This window comes from Aethalodelphis obliquidens, unplaced genomic scaffold, assembly GCF_003676395.1.
Source record: "Aethalodelphis obliquidens isolate GAN/ISIS:26980383/991018 unplaced genomic scaffold, ASM367639v1 scaffold1, whole genome shotgun sequence".
Classification (NCBI taxonomy): domain Eukaryota; kingdom Metazoa; phylum Chordata; class Mammalia; order Artiodactyla; family Delphinidae; genus Aethalodelphis; species Aethalodelphis obliquidens.
In genome coordinates, this window is record NW_020837945.1 from 10335928 (window position 1) to 10353924 (window position 17997).

General features: G+C 45.2%; 1 protein-coding gene across 4 annotated transcripts in view; it reads left to right on the top strand.

Moving 5' to 3' along the window:
* Positions 1-16766, top strand: part of RUNX1 (RUNX family transcription factor 1) — a 244355-nt gene extending 227589 nt beyond the window's left edge. For 3 of the 4 annotated variants that reach the window (XM_027100709.1, XM_027100736.1, XM_027100718.1), the window contains 2 exons: positions 10450-10611; positions 15926-16766. In XM_027100709.1, the coding sequence (XP_026956510.1) occupies positions 10450-10611; positions 15926-16401 (638 nt within the window). In that variant the 3' untranslated portion in view covers positions 16402-16766. The remainder of the gene's footprint in view (positions 1-10449; positions 10612-15925) is intronic. The other variant, XM_027100727.1, reaches the window with a different exon arrangement.
* Positions 16767-17997: the final 1231 nt, after the last annotated feature.

Sequence of the window (17997 nt, forward strand, 5' to 3'; positions counted from 1 at the left end):
AGCTTGGCTCTGACAGTCTCACGCCCTGGGCCACGGAACAAGGCTCTCAAGCCTGCACCGTCCTCTTTAGAGCATGTGCTGCCCTCGTTAGAGCATGTGCTGCCCTCGGTGGGATGTTCCTTCATCAAATTAAGTTTCTTTAGCTATGGGCAGACCTAGGGGTGCCGTGCCTCTCCCGCTGGTAGCGTCCCACTTTGAGGCGTCAGTAATTTGGTTCCTATGAGTGAGGGTCCTCATTGCTGCACTGGGGGCTCAGTCCCAAGCTAGAAGCTGCCTGAGATTTCCCAGCCCTCGACAGGTATCTCTGGCTCATCCCTTTCGGGAACTAGCAGAGGGGGCGAGGGTGCTGAAGAATGAGCGGTTGGGAGCAGAGAGCCATTTTTACCCTCCTCCACGTTTTGAGATTTTTTTGTTGGAGGAGACAGACATGGAGGAATGGACAGAAATTAGCAGGGCAGTCGTGGAATAATTAGAACATGCCCGTGATGGCCTGGCCTTACAGGAATCTACCCAGCCCATCTGTACAATCAGTTCAGGCCTGGAAAGTGTGTATGGGGGCGGGGGGACAGAGGTTCAGAAAGTGAGGGTGCGGAAAATCTTTACGGGAAGATGTTTGCAATGGATGTCTGTCTGACAAAGGCCAGGGAAATAACGTGTCTGCGAGGGAGGACAGAGCAGAGACCAGAAGATGCCTTCCCTTCTCTTGGAACCAAGATCCCTGCACCCCGTGTGACCTGAAGGCCCCTCTCCCCCAGACTTAGGGAGTCAGCGCTGGCAGAGAATCAGAGGTGTTATCCAGACCCCCATCCTTTCTAGAAGCCAGTGACCTGTCCCCAAACCCTGCCTCGGAGACAACCGTGCCTGAGTCCAGAGCCTGTTTCCAGACGCGGCTCAGACTGCTCTGGCCGAGGCGAGAGGCCTCATGGCTGGATTGGACTGTTTCCCCTGGGAACCGTCTGGCACGTCTAACGAGGAATAGCTCTTTGAATTTACAGAGCGCCTTTCATCTGCGGCTCTCAAAGCTGCTCCACAAACAGTAATTAACTCTCACACCTGCGAGGCAGGTGAGTCTGGTTACCCCCATTTTTAGAGATGAAGAAACAAAGGTCTGAGAGGGAAAGGGCTGTGGTAAGCCGCCGGAGTTGGCGGTGGGTCTCGTGTTAGGAACCAGCACCCCGACCACAAAGCCAGGGACCTCTCCCGGTCGGGTAAAGAGGATGGGTCCCCAAGGCAGTGAGGGGTAGGGACGTGGCCACACAGCTCCCTTCTGCCCTCCCGCAGGTAGCCTGTCACCTCCTGGGCCCACCGGTCAGCTATGAGGACGGGATCCCTCAAGACCCCAACGGCCTTTAAAACGCAGCAGCCCCGGGCAGGCCTCTGCCCCGGCTCGGTCCTGGATGCTCCCCTTCAGAGTAATTGCCGGAACAAGGAACGCATCCTAGCTGTACATGACTAACCAAGCTGTCTTTGGCCAGCAGAGACAAACGGTTGGCAGATACCGGAGCTCTTTCACAACTTCTTTTTCCAGGATCCAGAGCTGGTGGGAACTGACTCAACGTTAGCAGGGTGTTTCACTGATAGCAACACCAGGCTCGTTAGTGTCTCTGCCTGGGTGCACCACTATTCCTGCTTGTTGTTCTGTGCTACACTTGTACTGCACAGGCCGGAGGAAACAGCGCTTCAGACAGATGGTGGGACTTTCAGGGAAATGCCCCTTTCGTAGCAGAGGACACAGGCCCTGGGGCCGTGAAAGCTGATATCACATGGTTCTGAAGGTAGCAGCGGAGCATCGGGGGGCACCCGTTTTGTTCACAGGGGAGCCTGGATCTTTCTTCCAGGGGTCCCAGACAGGGAGATGCAAACCACCGCCGGGGCTCACCCTGACACATCGCCCTGGAAACTGACTCACATCTGAGTCCTGAGTCACATCCTGTTGTGTGTTCTCAAGCATCCAAGAGGGCATTACACCAGCTGCCCACGACTGAGGTGAACTTGGAGGGCACCCTGGGAACTGCCCTGCCACCTTCCAAGCCGAAAGGCGGAAAAAAAAACCCTCTAGGGAAAAAACCAGAGCCGCCTGGAGGGTTTATATGTTCACCACTTAGGTTTGGCTCTTAAAAGCAGACACTGGGGCCCTGACGCATACGTAACTTGTCTGGTCTTTGTTTTTAAGTGGCTCTGAAAGGTGTCTGAAAAATCAGGTCTTTAGAGATATCAGCTAAATAGCCAAAGGAAAGGGCCCTCGAACTCTAACCAACAACAGAAGCCATCAACCTTCTGGACCCAGGCTGAGGGGGTCACCAGCATGTGTGTACCTGTGCGCCTTAGGGGACCCAGGTTTTGAGGGTGGGTGTTAAAAAGCCCACAGACGTAGGTGCTCAGAGAACCAGCAGGCGTCTCTGGCCATCCTCTTCTATGGCCCTGCGGGAACATGAGGACAAAGTAGGACATTTTAAACTTTTCAAAGAGCAGCTTTTGGTTTTGTTCACTTTCTGTTGCTTTCTTGTATTTGATTCTTTGATTTCTACTCTAATTTTTATTATTTTTCCTTCTGCTTGCGTTAGGTTTATTTTGCTCGTTTTTTCTCTAGTTTTCTAAGGTGGGAACTCATCGATTCTGAATCATTCCTCTTTTCTAATATATGCATTAAGATGCTATAAATTTCCCTCTAAGCACTGCTTTCCACTGCATCCCACAAATTGTGGTGCTGGATTTTCATTCAGTTCAAAAGACATTTTAATTTCTCTTGAGACTTCTTATTTGACCCGTGGGTTATTCAGAAGTGTGTTGTTGAAGCTCCAAATATTCAGGGATGTTCCAGCTGTCTTTCTGTCATTGGCTTTTTAGTTTAAATCCATGTGGCCTGAGAGGATACTTCGTATGATTTCTGTTCTTTTCATTTTAAGGTGTGTTTTATGGTCTATCTTGGTGGATGTTCCCTGTGAGCTTGAAAAGCACGTGTACTCTGCTGTTGTTGGATGGAATTTTCCAGAGATGTTCATTGGGTCAAGCTGGTTGGTAGCGCTGTTCAGATGAACTGTGCCCTAATTTTCTGCCTGCTTGATGTATCAATTACGGAAAGAGGCCTGTGAAGGCTTCAGCTATAACTGTGTATTTTCCTCTTTCTCCCTGTCGTCTTATCAGTTTATGCCTCATGTCTTTTGACACTCTGTTAGGTGCATACGTGTTAAGGATTGTTATGTTTTCTTAGACATAACATTTTTCATCATGTAAGTCCACTCTTCTTTTTAATGTATTTTATTGAATTATAGTTGATTTACAGTGTTAATTTCTGCTGTACAGAAAAGTGATTCAGTTATATAAAGACTATATATTACATATATAGTCTTTTTCATGTAATTCCCCTCTTTTTCCCTAAAAATTTTCCTTCTTCTGAAGTCAGTTTTGTATAAAATTAATATAGCTGCTCTGGCTTTCTTTTGATTACTGTTAGCCCAGTCTTTCTCTACCCCTTTACTTTCAACCTGACACTTTAAAGTAGGTTCCTTGTAGACAACACATAGTTTTGTTTTTAATTCACTCTGACAATCTCTTTCAGTTGGTACATGTATTAGACCATTCATATTTAAAACGATTACTGATATAGCTGGATTAACACCTACCATGTTTGTAACTGTTTTATATTCGTCGCACCTATTCTTCTTTTCTCCTCTTTTTCTGCCTTCTCTGGTTTTAACTGAGCATTTTATTTGATTCCATTCCATTTTATCTCTGTTCTTGGTGTATCAGTTATACTTTAAAAAATGTTTTTAGTGGTTGTCCTAGAGTTTGCAAAATACCGTGTAATGAATGTAAGTCACCGTCAGATAACACGAGACACTTCTTCCTTCCCATTTCTGTCAGGACTGTCATTCACTTCACTTATCCATCACTTACAACCACCCAATACATTACTATTATGACTTTAAACCACCCAATACATTACTATTATGACTTTATCTTTTGGATCAATTAAGAATAGGAAAAATAAGACTTTACCTTCATTTATTCTTTCTATTATGCTCTTCCTTTATGTAGATCCAAGTTTCTGACATATATTATTTGCCTTTTCCCTGAAGAACTTTTTTTTAACATTTCCTGCAGGACAGGTCTGCTGGATAAATTAGCTCAGTTTTTGTTTGTCAGAGAATGGCTTTATTTCTCCCTCACCTTTGAAGAATAATTTTGCTGAATATAGAATTCTAGGTTGGTAGCTTTTTCCTTTCAACACTTTATTTACTACACTCTACTTCTGCTTGCATGGTTTCCGAAGAGAAGTCTGAAGTAATTCTTATCATTGCTCCTGTCTGGGCAAGGTATCTGCCTCACACCTTTCCTTTCTGGTTTCTTTCAAGATTTTCTCTGTCTTTAGGTTTTCTGCAGTTTCAATATGATATGCCTAGATGTAGATTATTTGATATTTATTTTGCTTGGTGGTCCCTGAGTTTCTTGGCTCTGTGGTTTCGTGTCTGTCATTAATTTTGTCAAGTTCTCAGCTATTAATGCTTCAAATATTTCTTCCACTCTGTTTTCTCCTTTTCCTTCTGATATTTCTACTACACATATATTACACTTTTGAAATTGTCCCAAAGTTCATGGATGTTCTGACTTTTTGTTTCTTTTTTCTTCTTTTCTCTTTACCTTATAGTTTGGGAAGTTTCTATTGACATATTTTCAATTTCATTGGAATTCTTTCATATTTCATTCTTTCCTCACTCATGTCCAGTCTGTTGATAAGCCCATCAAAGGTATTTCTCATATCTGTTAGAGTGTTTTTCATTTCCAGAATTTCCTTCTGAGTCTTAAGAGTCTCTCTCTCCCTGCTTACATTACCCATCTGTTCTTCCATGCTGTTTTCTTTTTCCATTAGAGCCCTTAACTTTTTTTTTTTTTTCGGCTGAGTTGGGTCTTCATTGCCTTGCACAGGCTTTCTCTATTTGCAGAGAGCAGGGGCTACTCTTTTGTTGCGGTGCACGGGCTTTTCATTGCGGGTGGCTTCTCTTGTGCGGAGCACGGACTCTAGGCATGCAGGCTTCAGTAGTTGTGGCACACTAGAACCCTTAACATATTGATCAGTTAAATTCCCTGATAACTCCAAAATTTACGTCACATCTGAGTCTGGTCCTGACGCTTGTTTTCTCTCTTCAGATTTTTTTCTTGCCTTCTGTTGTGCCTTATTTCTGATTTGGAAGCTGGATATGATGTATCAGGTAACAGGAACTGAAGTAAATAGGCCTTTGGTGTGAGATTTTATGTTCATCTAACTAGGAGTTGGGCTGTGTTTAATGTTTGCTGTAGCTGAAGGTGCCAGAGGCTTTAAATTCCACTAATGTCCTTGTTTTTGTTTCTGTCTTTGGGCTTCCCTAAGAACCCTTCCTCAAATAGTCTGTCTTGCAGCTCCTTCAGCTGTAACCCGCTGCTATTATACAGGATCCCATGAAGAGCTGGAGAAGTCCCTAAATGAAAAACCCATGAAAGTGTCCCCACCCCAGCCCCATACACACAGACAAGAATGCAGCCCTCACGAGTTTCTTACTCTCACACTAGTCTATACTCAGCCTCCAACAATTTGTCAAAATTACCATTTATATGTTCCTACCAGCTCATGGCTCCAGTGGCTTCTGCTCCCAGCAAGCACACCTCAGCGTAATTTTCTGTATTCACCTCTCTCAAGATTTCAGGGTGGCAGTTTGCCCTATGACCTCAATTCTCTACTAGATCTGAGAAAAATCGTGGATTATCAGTTTTAGGTTTTTTTTCATGTTGTAAAGATGGGAGTGATAACTTCTAAGCTCTTGACATTTCAGAGCTGAACTTGGAACCAGCAGAACATTTTGACTTGAATTATCTGATAGAGTCATTTTTTACTCTGAAGACATTCTGATATTGCTGCATCAAAGGTAAAAGCACTCCACTCTCTTAACTCTTATGTATGCTATGGATACTTCTGAGCTCACCACTAGACTCAACCCCCCTTATTCCTAACTCCCCCCCTTCTTTGACCTCATCTCAAATGGAAAGGAGTGGGGCTCAGGATCTCAGAGGAAGGGGGCTGTTTTATCCACTACTTGATGGATCAAAAAGCTAAAAATAACCCATCATAAAACGGCCTCAGTAAAGCAGCTACATCAAAACATTATGTACCCTGGAAAAAACAGGACGCAGACAGACTAAAACTTAAATTTTCTAATCCAGTAGTTTTTTTAACGGAAACATGAGCTGGTTGAGATTGGATCCTCACCTTCTCCGTCCTCACCTCAACTCTCCAGTTTTCTTGCCCATTTACCACTTAATCTCCTGAGTCCAGTTCTTCTCCGGTGCTGAAGACTCTGTGTGTCATCAGCCTTCTTTCAGTGAACAGAACAGCGTTACCTGAGTCTCATCCTGGAGCAGGTGTGTGTGGCCTTACCAATAAATATCAGATAAGTCCCTCGGCACGGATTTCTTTTCCTTTTTAATAATATAATCATAAAAATTAGCCAGACTCACTGAGCATTTCATATGGCCAAAAACGGTGACACCCACTTTATATACAGTTTATCTCACTTATCCCTATTACCCTCTGAAATAGGAAAACTATGTATCCGAGGAAATCAGTGACTTGCCCAAGGTCATACAGCTAGTTTATGGTGAAGGGAGAATGCAAACCGAAATCTGTTTATCACTTAAATTAGGTGCTTTCCCTTGTCTGTTCCTCTCAGAGGTATAACATAGCATGTAATAAATACCACTAGGGTTCTTATCTCTAACTTGGGAAGGGCTGTTTGCCAAGTCCCGTTTAGGGAGGTAATCCAGCTGTTCACGTGGATACAGCCCCCACTAGCCACAACTCCAGAAGGCAAGGACTATAATCCACTCACTACTGAGTTCCCAAAACAGTGGCCCTAATAAAGCAAAAAGTCCATTGGCAAGATGAATGAATGAGGAAGTAAATAACTTCATGAGCCTAAGAGTGAATGAATGAAGTAACTCAGCATGATGATGAATGCAATAGGAAAAAGCCTTTCCAAGCATCATACAGTCCTGGGATCTTCACTAAGTTCCAATGGGACAGGGACCATATTGTTCTTACTCATAAATTAGCACATGCCTGGCACATAGTAAGTTTCAATAAACTTGTTCTTTTTGGTGGATTGACCTATCAGAGGCATTCCCTTCAAGAACAAGCAGCCCTCCTCTGAAGAATGACGGACAGTGGTTCTCTTCCTCAGCCTATGACTTTTTTCTTGATAACCCCCATCTTATCCCTGTCCTACTTCCTCTTCCCAGAATACATGTATTTACTATTGCAAGCACCGTTCTTCACCTCAAACACCCACCTGATTCTTCCCTAACTCTGTTTAATATACGAGTTAAGCAGAGAAGTACTGTTTGGGACCTATTTGAATTAGGATCCTGCACTGTCACCACTGAAAGGGGCTCAGAGATCATCTCCTTTCAGAAATGAGAATAAGAAAGGGTAAGCAAGTAACCCAGGGTCATCAAACATACAGGCCAGAGGCCATGTCTCCTGCCTCTCAGTCCAGTGCTCGTGTGGCCCACAGCACTGTCACTTCCACACTTGCCTTCGTGTGTTCACGTTGGCCCCATCATGGCAAGCATGGTAACTCAATAGTAAACTCAGCAAACCATATTATTGGCCCTTCGTTTTTTGTTTTGTTTTGTTTTCGTTTTAATGAATAATCCATGTAGTAGAAGAAAACACGGTCAAACTCCGACATGAGAAGCTCGCCATCACCACCTTCTGGCCCACTTCTGCCAATGAAGCCAAACACAGTTCACTGTGGTCACAGATATGAAAAATGATCAGGGGTCATTGAGTTTTTAGTGCTGTCCCCCAACTAGCACTGAAAGGCTGAGTTGTGGTGTGAAGAAAGAAGATGTTGAATTTGAAACCCTGTGTTAAAAAAAAATCATAGAACCTGGACTTTAATCATAAAGATCATTTTACCAAAGCATATTTTTAAAAGGCTGTGAAACATTATGCAACATTTGCATGGTTTAATTATGAGTTTAGAAAAGCCTAGCACAACTTTTTCACTACAGTAAAACATGACAGAGCATGAATCATGGCATAATACTTTATGCTTACTGTAGTTTTAGACATGGGGTTAGGGGTGCTGGGCTGTCTACACAACAACGCATGAATTACTGTACCGCAATTCACACCCAAAGGGCTTTATGGCAATTATAAAACCTCTTCTGTTTGCTTTTTAAATGATTAACATATTTGAATACTATATATATTCACTTTGTAAATACGTGTATCCAGGACATGTGCATGTCTTACGGAAAATATCTGAGTATATAATTTTATTTTCACTTGGAGCAAAATACTTGTAGCAGTATGGGAATGTTAAACAATCTGCTATTGCTATTTGCTTTCAGTTGCTGGAAACACTGTTAGCTGTAAGATTATGCAGGATCTCTGACTATAGTTGAACACTTATTTTCCACTGAGTCTGGAATGGACTGGCTCTTTATTCCTTGCCATCCCGTCAATTCTCTAAAATTCAGAAGAAAATGAAGACCTTTCTTTAATAGTAGATTTCAAAGATTCTGAGTTAAAATATTTCCCCAGGTTCTTCAAAATTCAGAATTAAAATGTCAGTTATTTTAAAGAAAAGAAAGAAGTATATCAGTATGAGGGAAGCCGGGTAGAAGATCTCGGGAGAAGAGTAGGAAGGCAGACCTGGCTCTCCATTTACTTGATTCTGTTCTCCACGGTGACAGCTTCAAAGGCATAATAGACAAGGGACACTTTAACTGGAAGTGCAAAGCCCCAGAGGGAGGAGGTGTGGACAATGTATAACGAGTAGGAATAACTCATTTCTTTATGTCACGACACGCAGAAAACTGACACCTGTTGTTTTCCTAAGGAACTTTGCTGCTCTTTCTGTATTTACTCCCAGCATCATGAACCCCTGGCTATGAAGACCCTTTGGAGTTAGTGTAGTTTGCTGTCACCTTTGTCTACAAAGAAGGTGGAACACAAAGAGAAAATTAACATTTAATTCTAAGACAGAAATGTAAAGCTATCTTATGGTGAGACAGTGGTTGATTTTTACATTTTCTTACACATTTTGCCTAAGAATAGAAGGTGTTGGGTTTTTTTTTCCTCTTCTGCAAACAGTATGATGCTTTTGAAAACTAAGACTCCTATGAATGCTGGAGTCAAATTTACAAAATGCTTTTTACCTAAATCTTCTGAAGTCAGATCTTTGTCTCTTCTCTCGCCCAGGCCTCTCTTTTTTTTTTTTTTTTTTTTTTGGTTAACATCTTTATTGGAGTATAATTTCTTTACAATGGTGTGTTAGTTCCTGCTTTATAACAAAATGAATCAGCTATACATATACATATACATATATCCCCATATCTCCTCCCTCTTGTGTCTCCTTCCCACCCTCCCTATCCCACCCCTCTAGGTGGTCACAAAGCACCGAGCCGATCTCCCCGTGCTATGCAGCTGCTTCCCACTAGCTATCTGTTTTACGTTTGGTAGTGTATATATGTCCATGCCACTCTCTCACTTCGTCCCAGCTTACCATTCCCCCTCCCCGTGTCCTCAAGTCCATTCTCTACGTCTGCGTCTTTATTCCTGTCCTGCCCCAGGTTCTTCAGAACCATTTTTTTTAGATTCCATACATATATATGTTAGCATACGGTATTTGTTTTTCTCTTTCTGACTTACTTCTCTCTGTATGACAGACTCTAGGTCCATTCACCTCACTACAAACCAGGCCTCTTTTTTCAATGGCAATCTGTAAAATACTTGCTCAACATTCTGCCCTTTAAAAGTTGCAAACTTGAGGTCTTGAGAAAAAGTGGAAGACATCTCTGTTAGTCTGGATTGATAGAGGCAGCCCTGCACTGCCAGGTTTGTGAACTAGTCATCAGGCCTTGTTGCCAGTTTCCTAGCCAGACTTTCTTTTCAGTTATCCTTGGGAGAGAGTTCACCTGAACAGAAAACATTTAAAAGCCACAGAATATTTTTGCCAAAGGTACAAAAAGAAGACCCAAACCCTTGCATTCTTTTGCGCTTACTGAGTACAGAGAGACGGGTGATCGCCTGATAATGATAACCACGATTACTCGTAAAGCTGGGCAGTCAATACATGCAGTCAACGGTCCGAATGTTAACACTTCTACCTGGAAAGCATAAATCAGCCTCTCTCATCAGTAGTGTGATTAAAGAAAACCTTTGGAAGGAACAGTTAGCAGAGGAAAATCTTCAAGAGTCAAACATAAATTATATTTCAGTATCGTTTTGGGGGGAAATCATCAGACAAAAGCAAATACTGGGACTTAAGGAGGCTTATTAAACACTGGTAAACAGGCCACAAACATGTATTAGATTTAAACAAAGGTAGCTGGTTTTTTATTAAAAGATTTTATTTTTCTAAATCCTGACCCACTCTACATGTAAGTGACCTCCCTGATTCTCTGCAGATACAAGGCAGATCCAGCCGTCCCCACCATGGTCCTACGAGCAGTCCTACCAATACCTGGGACCCATTGCCTCTCCTTCTGTCCACCCAGCAACACCCATCTCGCCGGGACGGGCCAGCGGCATGACAACCCTCTCTGCAGAGCTTTCCAGTCGACTCTCAAGTAAGCTGCTTGAAAATACACTCTTTGAAGTCCGGCTGCAGTGGAAGGTTCTGGAGACCAGAAGGGATGCACAAACGGGGTGGCAGTCATTTTTGATTGGATGCAGTACGGTTTAAAGACAAGGCTGTCTATCTCTAAGTCCCCCGCCCACACGCTGATTTTCCTTGACACTCAGAGGCAGAGATTACGTACAGATGTGAAGGGAGAAGTGGCTTGGAAAAAGTGGATTCCTTGGGCGTTCGGGGGTGCTCACATTCGGCAGGCACGGGTGGCAGCTGAAGGGTCAGTGACAGAAAAGGCCAAAGTAGTCAGCTTCTGGGCCTCAGATGGGACTGATCCATCTTGCGGTGGCGAGCTTTCACAGGCCACGTGAACAGCGCACTGGGGCACACATGGAGTGGGACACACATCTACCCCAACGGGACACTCTCAACTAAGAGCCGCTTATAGCAGGTTTGAGGAACAGACTGGAAAGCTCAGGTGTCATGGCTGGCATAACTGTTGTTAATACGTGCTCATTAAACCTAGTCATTTAACCTATGAGACCTTTGGGGCTTGGCACTCACCTTTGCTTGTGGGCAGGGAAATCAGAGTTACAGAGAAAAATTCCTTTGTTGAAAGCAAAAAGAAGCGACTCCCTGTTTGGGGCTTTGAAATTGGAGCTGGACCAGACTGTGAAAATACTTCAGAGGACTTCAGCAGTAGGAAGCCTGAGAACACACTTCTGTGGAAGGGCGGCTGTTTTTGCTTTTCAGCTCCTGGAATCAGATTATAGCAGATTAGGGGCAGGCAAAGGGGCAAAGGCATTGTGTCTGCCATTTTACGTGTGGTGTAATGTTGTGTTTTGTGGACGATTGTGATTATTTGAGATTTCCCCAAATGCTTCAGCTTCTTCTCAGAGCTTCACAGAATCCCTCTCAGCTTCTCAGCAGCAGCAGTGCTGACACCTGCGGCCAGATGATTGTTCACTGTGGGGGGGCAGTCCTGTGCACTGCAGGGCCTTCATCAGTGTCTCTGGCCTCTAGATGCCAGCAGCACCCCCAGTCATGGCAACCAAAAATCACCAGACGTTGCCAAATGTCCTGAGGGCCACACTGCCCCACAGTTCAGAACTGTCTTCTTGGGCGAGGTAGTGGAATAGGAAAGCCAACTGCGTTGCCCAGTTTCCACATTATTTTCAGCCACTGTTGCCAAGAATTTCATGGCACCTGCCGGGCTAAGGAGTTAAGGGACTAGCGTAGGAATTACGAAGTCCATTCAGCTTGTTGTTGTTGTAGAAGCTCTGTCCCCTCAGGACTGGTCTGCTTCCAAAGGCACTTGTCATCTTTCATTGTTTCTTCTTCTTGTTGGCACTGCTCTGCCCACTGGCTGTGGTCTACATCTGAAGCAATTACTGTTTTTCTTGGAAATGTCCCTGCTGTGGGTCTGTCCCTTGGAATTTATTTCATAAGTCTTTTGACTTGGTCAGCACCCAAGATCATCGGCACCTTCGAGTCCAAGAACCCTAGGGGCCAGCTGTTCTGGCTGACCAGTTCAGATGGAAGGGTGACTTCTTTTTTTATAGGAATGAGTAACACGTGCCCTCCCCAATCCCGTCTCACAGTTACACTTCTGAATAGCCTGGACTTCAGTTAGCCAAGGAGCAATGGAAGGGCATTTTATGGCATGAGGGTATGAAGGAGATAAAAACCGCATCCCATTTCAGCACCCAAGCATGACCCTGCGCTGTCTTGGAGGGTGGACCCAGGAGAATGCCAGAGGAGCTTTCACCGGTGGCAGAGCATAGCATGGGAGACTCTCCACCTTGGCAGGTCTCCCTCTGAGAAATCGAGCCTGGAGCCCAGGCCTGAAAAGTGTTGTCATCTACCTGTGGGCAGGAGGGGTCTGGGATACTGAAAAGAAAAGTGGCTGCTTTGAGAGCCTGCTTTCCTTGAATCCCGCCCCCCAGCTCAGCTCTGTGCTCTGCCCCTCTCCCCACCCCCAGCGCCACCTGGGCTTCCTCTGGCCAGAGAGACCTGTGCTCTGTGTCTGTCTCTTACCTTTGCAGACAGACTCCACACCTTGTCTGAAAAGAGTTGTCATCTGGAGGTTTTCTTTTCTTTTTTTTAAATAATGTTTAGCTGCCAAACTGGGCGACAGACAGCATGCATTAATCTGAGTCATGTGAGATCCTTTTAAGGCAGCCATTATCTGCTCAGGCTGTTTAATCCTTCGGGGGCAGTGGGAGGGGCCCAGAGCAGGGCTGCTTTCATCCACAACAAGCTGCAGAATGAAGACCTGAGCTGTCATGGCAAATATTCAGCTCCATCGGTGGGGCAACATTTCCAACTAAAATACCTGCGCCGCCTAATCCCCAGATTTCCTACTGTTTAAAAGCTCCCTGTGAATATCAGGGGTCCCCATCTCTGCCCACTCTGCTACCGAATAAGGGGGCACGAGCCCAGCCAAAAGGACAAATGAGCTAAGGCCGGGGGGGTGAACCGTGCGTCACTGGTGGGGCGTGCTTGGTAGCGGGTGTCAGACCGGACATAAAAATGAAAACAAATATTTTAATAGGTCACTTGAATCTGAGCCCACCTAGTGGGCCGAAGTTGTTTTGTTATCACAATGTGTGTGGAAAGGACAATTTGGCCAAACGGATGGTCTTCTGTAGTGTGACACTGGTACTATGTGGCCAGAAGAAGAATCACAGGCAACATCTAAGATCTTCCAGATATTCTGCCCACAAGTGAAAGAACTATTTTCTCCTGACAGCTGAGACCATAACATCATTCCATTACTTATGTCCGTGACAAATCACGGGCTCACTTGGGATTCCAGTAACTTGCTGTCATCACCAGGTTACCACACAGCAGTTGGAACAGACTGGCAGAGCATGTCCAGACACAGTCATGAAACAGGGTGACCTTTCATTCATTTTCCAGTGGATTCACCTTTTTGTCTCATGGCAAAGGAAGCAAGAGGAATAATGGGTGGAGTCATTTATTTGTGTCCAGAGTATTGCATCAGATGACAACAAATGGACTGTATTTGCCTAATGCTGCTCCCTGGACTATAGAAATCTCACTGGAAAAATGGAGTAAAGCTTCCTGTTAACTCTCAAGTATGTCACAACTCTGTGTGTGAACACAAACAAGTGACACAGGGCTTGCTCACAGAAGGCCCCAGCGGGCAGGGACAAACCCTGTGGAATGAGGTGCGGCCTGGCTTCAGGACGAGCTAGAGAGTGTCCGTGGAAGGGCTGCCCTAGAACCACTGTCAGTTTGCAACTTTTTCCCTGCCCACACGTCTGACTCGCGTTGAAAAGGTTAACAGGAATGTTTATTTCAAAGTCAGACTCCTGGTTTCCTCATCAGCGGAGAGATTTGCTGCGGACTTCTGTTGTTTCTATAATTCCCTCTCTGATGAAGAGTATATCCCCTCACCAGAGGCACCCCAAATTTACAGGCGTTCACTTGGAGGGAGGGAAGGGGAGGGGGAGAGAGAAAGAGAGAGAGAGCGCGCGAGAACGAGAACACTAGCTCTCCCTGCTGGAATAACAGGCTTGAAATATGAGGAAGCTGATCAACAGCCCATGCCGTCCAAAAGCAGATGAACCCACCCGATGGCTTTCCTTTCAGAGCAAGCTTTTGGCTCAGTCAGGTTTCTCTGTGGGCCTGAACACAAAAGGACACAGGCCACATGCCATCTTGGGCTTGGAGTTATTTCGTATGTTCATTTGAGAACTGATAAATTTTAAAACATTCAGTTCTTGCCTCTGCTCTGTTTTGTTGCTGTCTTTTGGGTTTGCTGACGTAAAGACTACGGTCCTGGCCTGGTCATTTAACGCATAATTCTGAGGAACAGAAACTACCCCAGGACACCATCCTACATGCACAGTGGTGGTTTTCAGCGGGGGCGGGGGACTTTTGCCCCCCTCATCCCTACCCCCAGGACATTTGAAAGGTCGGGAGACATTGTTGGCTGTCGCAATGGGGGGAGTGGGGCTCATTACTGACATCTGCTGGGCAGAGGCCAAGGATGTTGCCAAACACCCATCCCAGACCCACATCACCCCAACAAAGCTGGCCCCAAATGTCAGTAATGCCACTGTTGGGAAACTGATCTACAGGACACAGGAAACCATCCTAGCACCCAAACCCACGAGTGGTTCCCAAGGGCAGCCTGTGGTTAAGGAAAATGCAAAGAGATGCCACAAAGGACAGCCAAAGCCAGTCCGCGCAATGGTAAATGCATCATCCTAACCACATGAGTTGTATAGACAAAGCTCTGCCATTTCTGGTAGAATTTCAACATGTACAAAAACGGAGCAGATAAGTCAAGGTCCTGCAGCCACTCCTCTTGACAAAGCGGTGATGCATCTTAGAGAAAAGCACGTGAAACCGACGCTGTACTGTTTCTAAAACTGTGGAACTAGTCTGAAGGTAGATATGGGAGAGAAAGAGTGATGTGACGGTTCACGGACACCCAGTCCCAGTCACTACTATGGCGGGCATCAGCTTCAACCATAGGAAACGGCCAATTTTTAACTATTCCGGGCCTACCGAAACAGCAGTTTTAAACGTATTATAACGTATTAAAATGTTATTACATATTAATATTGTTATGACAATACCGTATTACGTATATATATTCTATTAATATTAATCTATTAATGCATCCATTATATTAGTAGTTCTAGTGTTACATTGTTTTGTTATATATTGTTATATTAATATCACCGATTAAATGTACATTACTATTGATATATTAATATATCGATTATATAGAGAGGTGGCAAACTTTTCTGCAAAGGGCCAGATTCTTAATATTTTAGACATTCTGAGCCCTACAGTCTGGCCCTCCAGTCTCTGCCATGACCACTCAACTCTGCGGCGGTGATTTAAAAACAGCCATAGATAATACATAAAAGAATGAGTCAGGCTCCTTCCAATAGTACTTCATGTATGAACACTGAAATTTAAATTCCGTATCATTTTCATGTCAGGACATCATCTTTTGATTTTTTTTTTTCTTTTTCAACCATTTAGAAAAGTGAAACTCATTGTTAGCCTGTGGGCTTACAAAAATTGGTAGCTGGTGAATCTGGCAGGTGGGTTTGCCAACCCCAGAGTTACAGAAATACGGTTATATTAAGCAAGTATTATATCATATACCGTATTACGTTGCATGAGATCGTATATTACCATCATCATCGTATCAGCTGTCTGGGCAGCAACGTTCTGGGTAATCCTCCCGCGAGCGGGCCGGCGGGGGAAGGGGCGTGGCCTCCTTGAACCCCTGTCTCACGATATTTTTCTCTCCCTCCCTGCAGCCGCGCCCGACCTAACAGCCTTCGGCGACCCGCGCCAGTTTTCCGCGCTGCCCTCCATCTCCGACCCCCGCATGCACTACCCCGGCGCCTTCACCTACTCCCCGACACCCGTCACGTCGGGCATCGGCATCGGCATGTCGGCCATGAGCTCGGCCACGCGCTACCACACGTACCTGCCGCCGCCCTACCCTGGCTCGTCGCAGGCGCAGGGCGGCCCGTTCCAGGCCAGCTCGCCGTCCTACCACCTGTACTACGGCGCGTCAGCCGGCTCCTACCAGTTCTCCATGGTGGGCGGTGAGCGGTCGCCGCCGCGCATTCTGCCGCCCTGCACCAACGCCTCCACCGGCTCAGCGCTGCTCAACCCCAGCCTCCCGAACCAGAACGACGTGGTGGAGGCCGAGGGCAGCCACAGCAACTCCCCAACCAACATGGCGCCCGCCGCGCGCCTCGAGGAGGCCGTGTGGCGACCCTACTGAGGCTGCGCACGCGCTCTCCGTGCGGCCGGGCGTCGTCCCGGAAGCGCCTACTTCGGGCTCCGGCCTCGTGTGCTCGGGAAACCCGCGTGGGCCCGGCCGCCGGCCCTGGGGAGCGCGCCGCTGCCAACTGCCATGGTGATGTGGCTCCGGGCGGGGCCTCGGGGCCACCTGTGCTTCTCAAGTCCGTGCAGTTCGCAATTGCCGTTGGCCCATCTCAGATTTTTCTAACCTGATGCAACTTGAGGGTGTCCGCTTCACCACCCCGTGGACACGCTGTAAGGCAAACAGAAAGATTCCCAGAGGGAAACTGTGAATGCTTCTGATTTAGCAATGCTGTGAATAAAAGAAAGATTTTATACCCTTGACTTCACTTTTTAACCAAGTTGTTTATTCCAAAGAGTATGGAACTCGGGTTTTTCGGGGGTTTTTTTTGGGGGGGTGGGGAGATGCAACTCATTCTGTTTGGCATCTAATTCATATTTTTAATTTTCTTCTGCAGCACCTTATAAATTGCAAAATGCGTATTTGCATTTGGGGTGGTTTTTATTTTTATATATACATAAATTTGAGCTTGCTTCTTTCTTGCTTTGACAAATGAAAGAAATATGATTCCTTTTTCTGTAAGTTTTATTTAACTTTTTTTTGGACTTTTTTTGTAGTTGTTTTTTGAGAAACGGCTACAGCTTTGGGTCATTTTCAACTACTGTATTCCCACAAGGAATCCCTAGATATTTATGTATCTTGATGTTTAGACACTTACTTAATGTGTTGATACTTTTTTTATTATTTAAATGTACTTATATTAAGAAGAAAAATATCAAGTACTACAGTTTTTGTTTTTGATAGTAGCCAAAGTTAATTGTATCACATTGAAGAAAGTTGGAAAAAAAGGATGGGTAATGTGATCACTTGGTTATCTAAATATTGTTTACATTAAACTCCCTTTAATGTTAATCAAACGAGTTGGTAGCTAACGCAGCAATGTTTTCAGTAGGCTTTTTAGATACTGAGGGTCACTCCAAAGATCTAAAGTATGGAATTTTCTGCCAAGCTCAACAAAGGGTCTCATATCTGACTCCCTCCCTTCAAACGGAGAAGGTCAAATCTGGTTCCAGAGGGTTCACGCAGATGCCATGATTGCACCTCTGGAAAGGATTTATTTTCTGCCTAGGGGTTTTCTCACTCCATGGCCTCTTGTTAATGTCAGACATGCTTTGTAACAGAATGAATCTGAAGTAAGCTGTGTGGAGGAGCAGTATCCACATGGAAACCGAGTGGATGAATTCAGGGGTTCCTTAACTGCTTGATTCTGGAGATCAAGAGAGGAGATCATCTGAATCTAGAGTTCAGATTTTTTTAGCTCCAAGAAAATATTCCTCTTTGATAGAGTACCTGTTCATTGATGCAGAACGAAACTTGTGGCTGTCCCCCCAGGCTGGGAGTGGAAGGGACTAGACCGGATGCCTTTGACAGCTGAAGGTCTCCAGCTCAGTTTTCATTGGGTGGGCCCAGAAGCAGGCCTGAACAAGCCAAATCCCCTCCGTGTGCCTCAGTGGAGTCATATGGGAGAGCATCGTCCCACCTGTGCAGGACCCC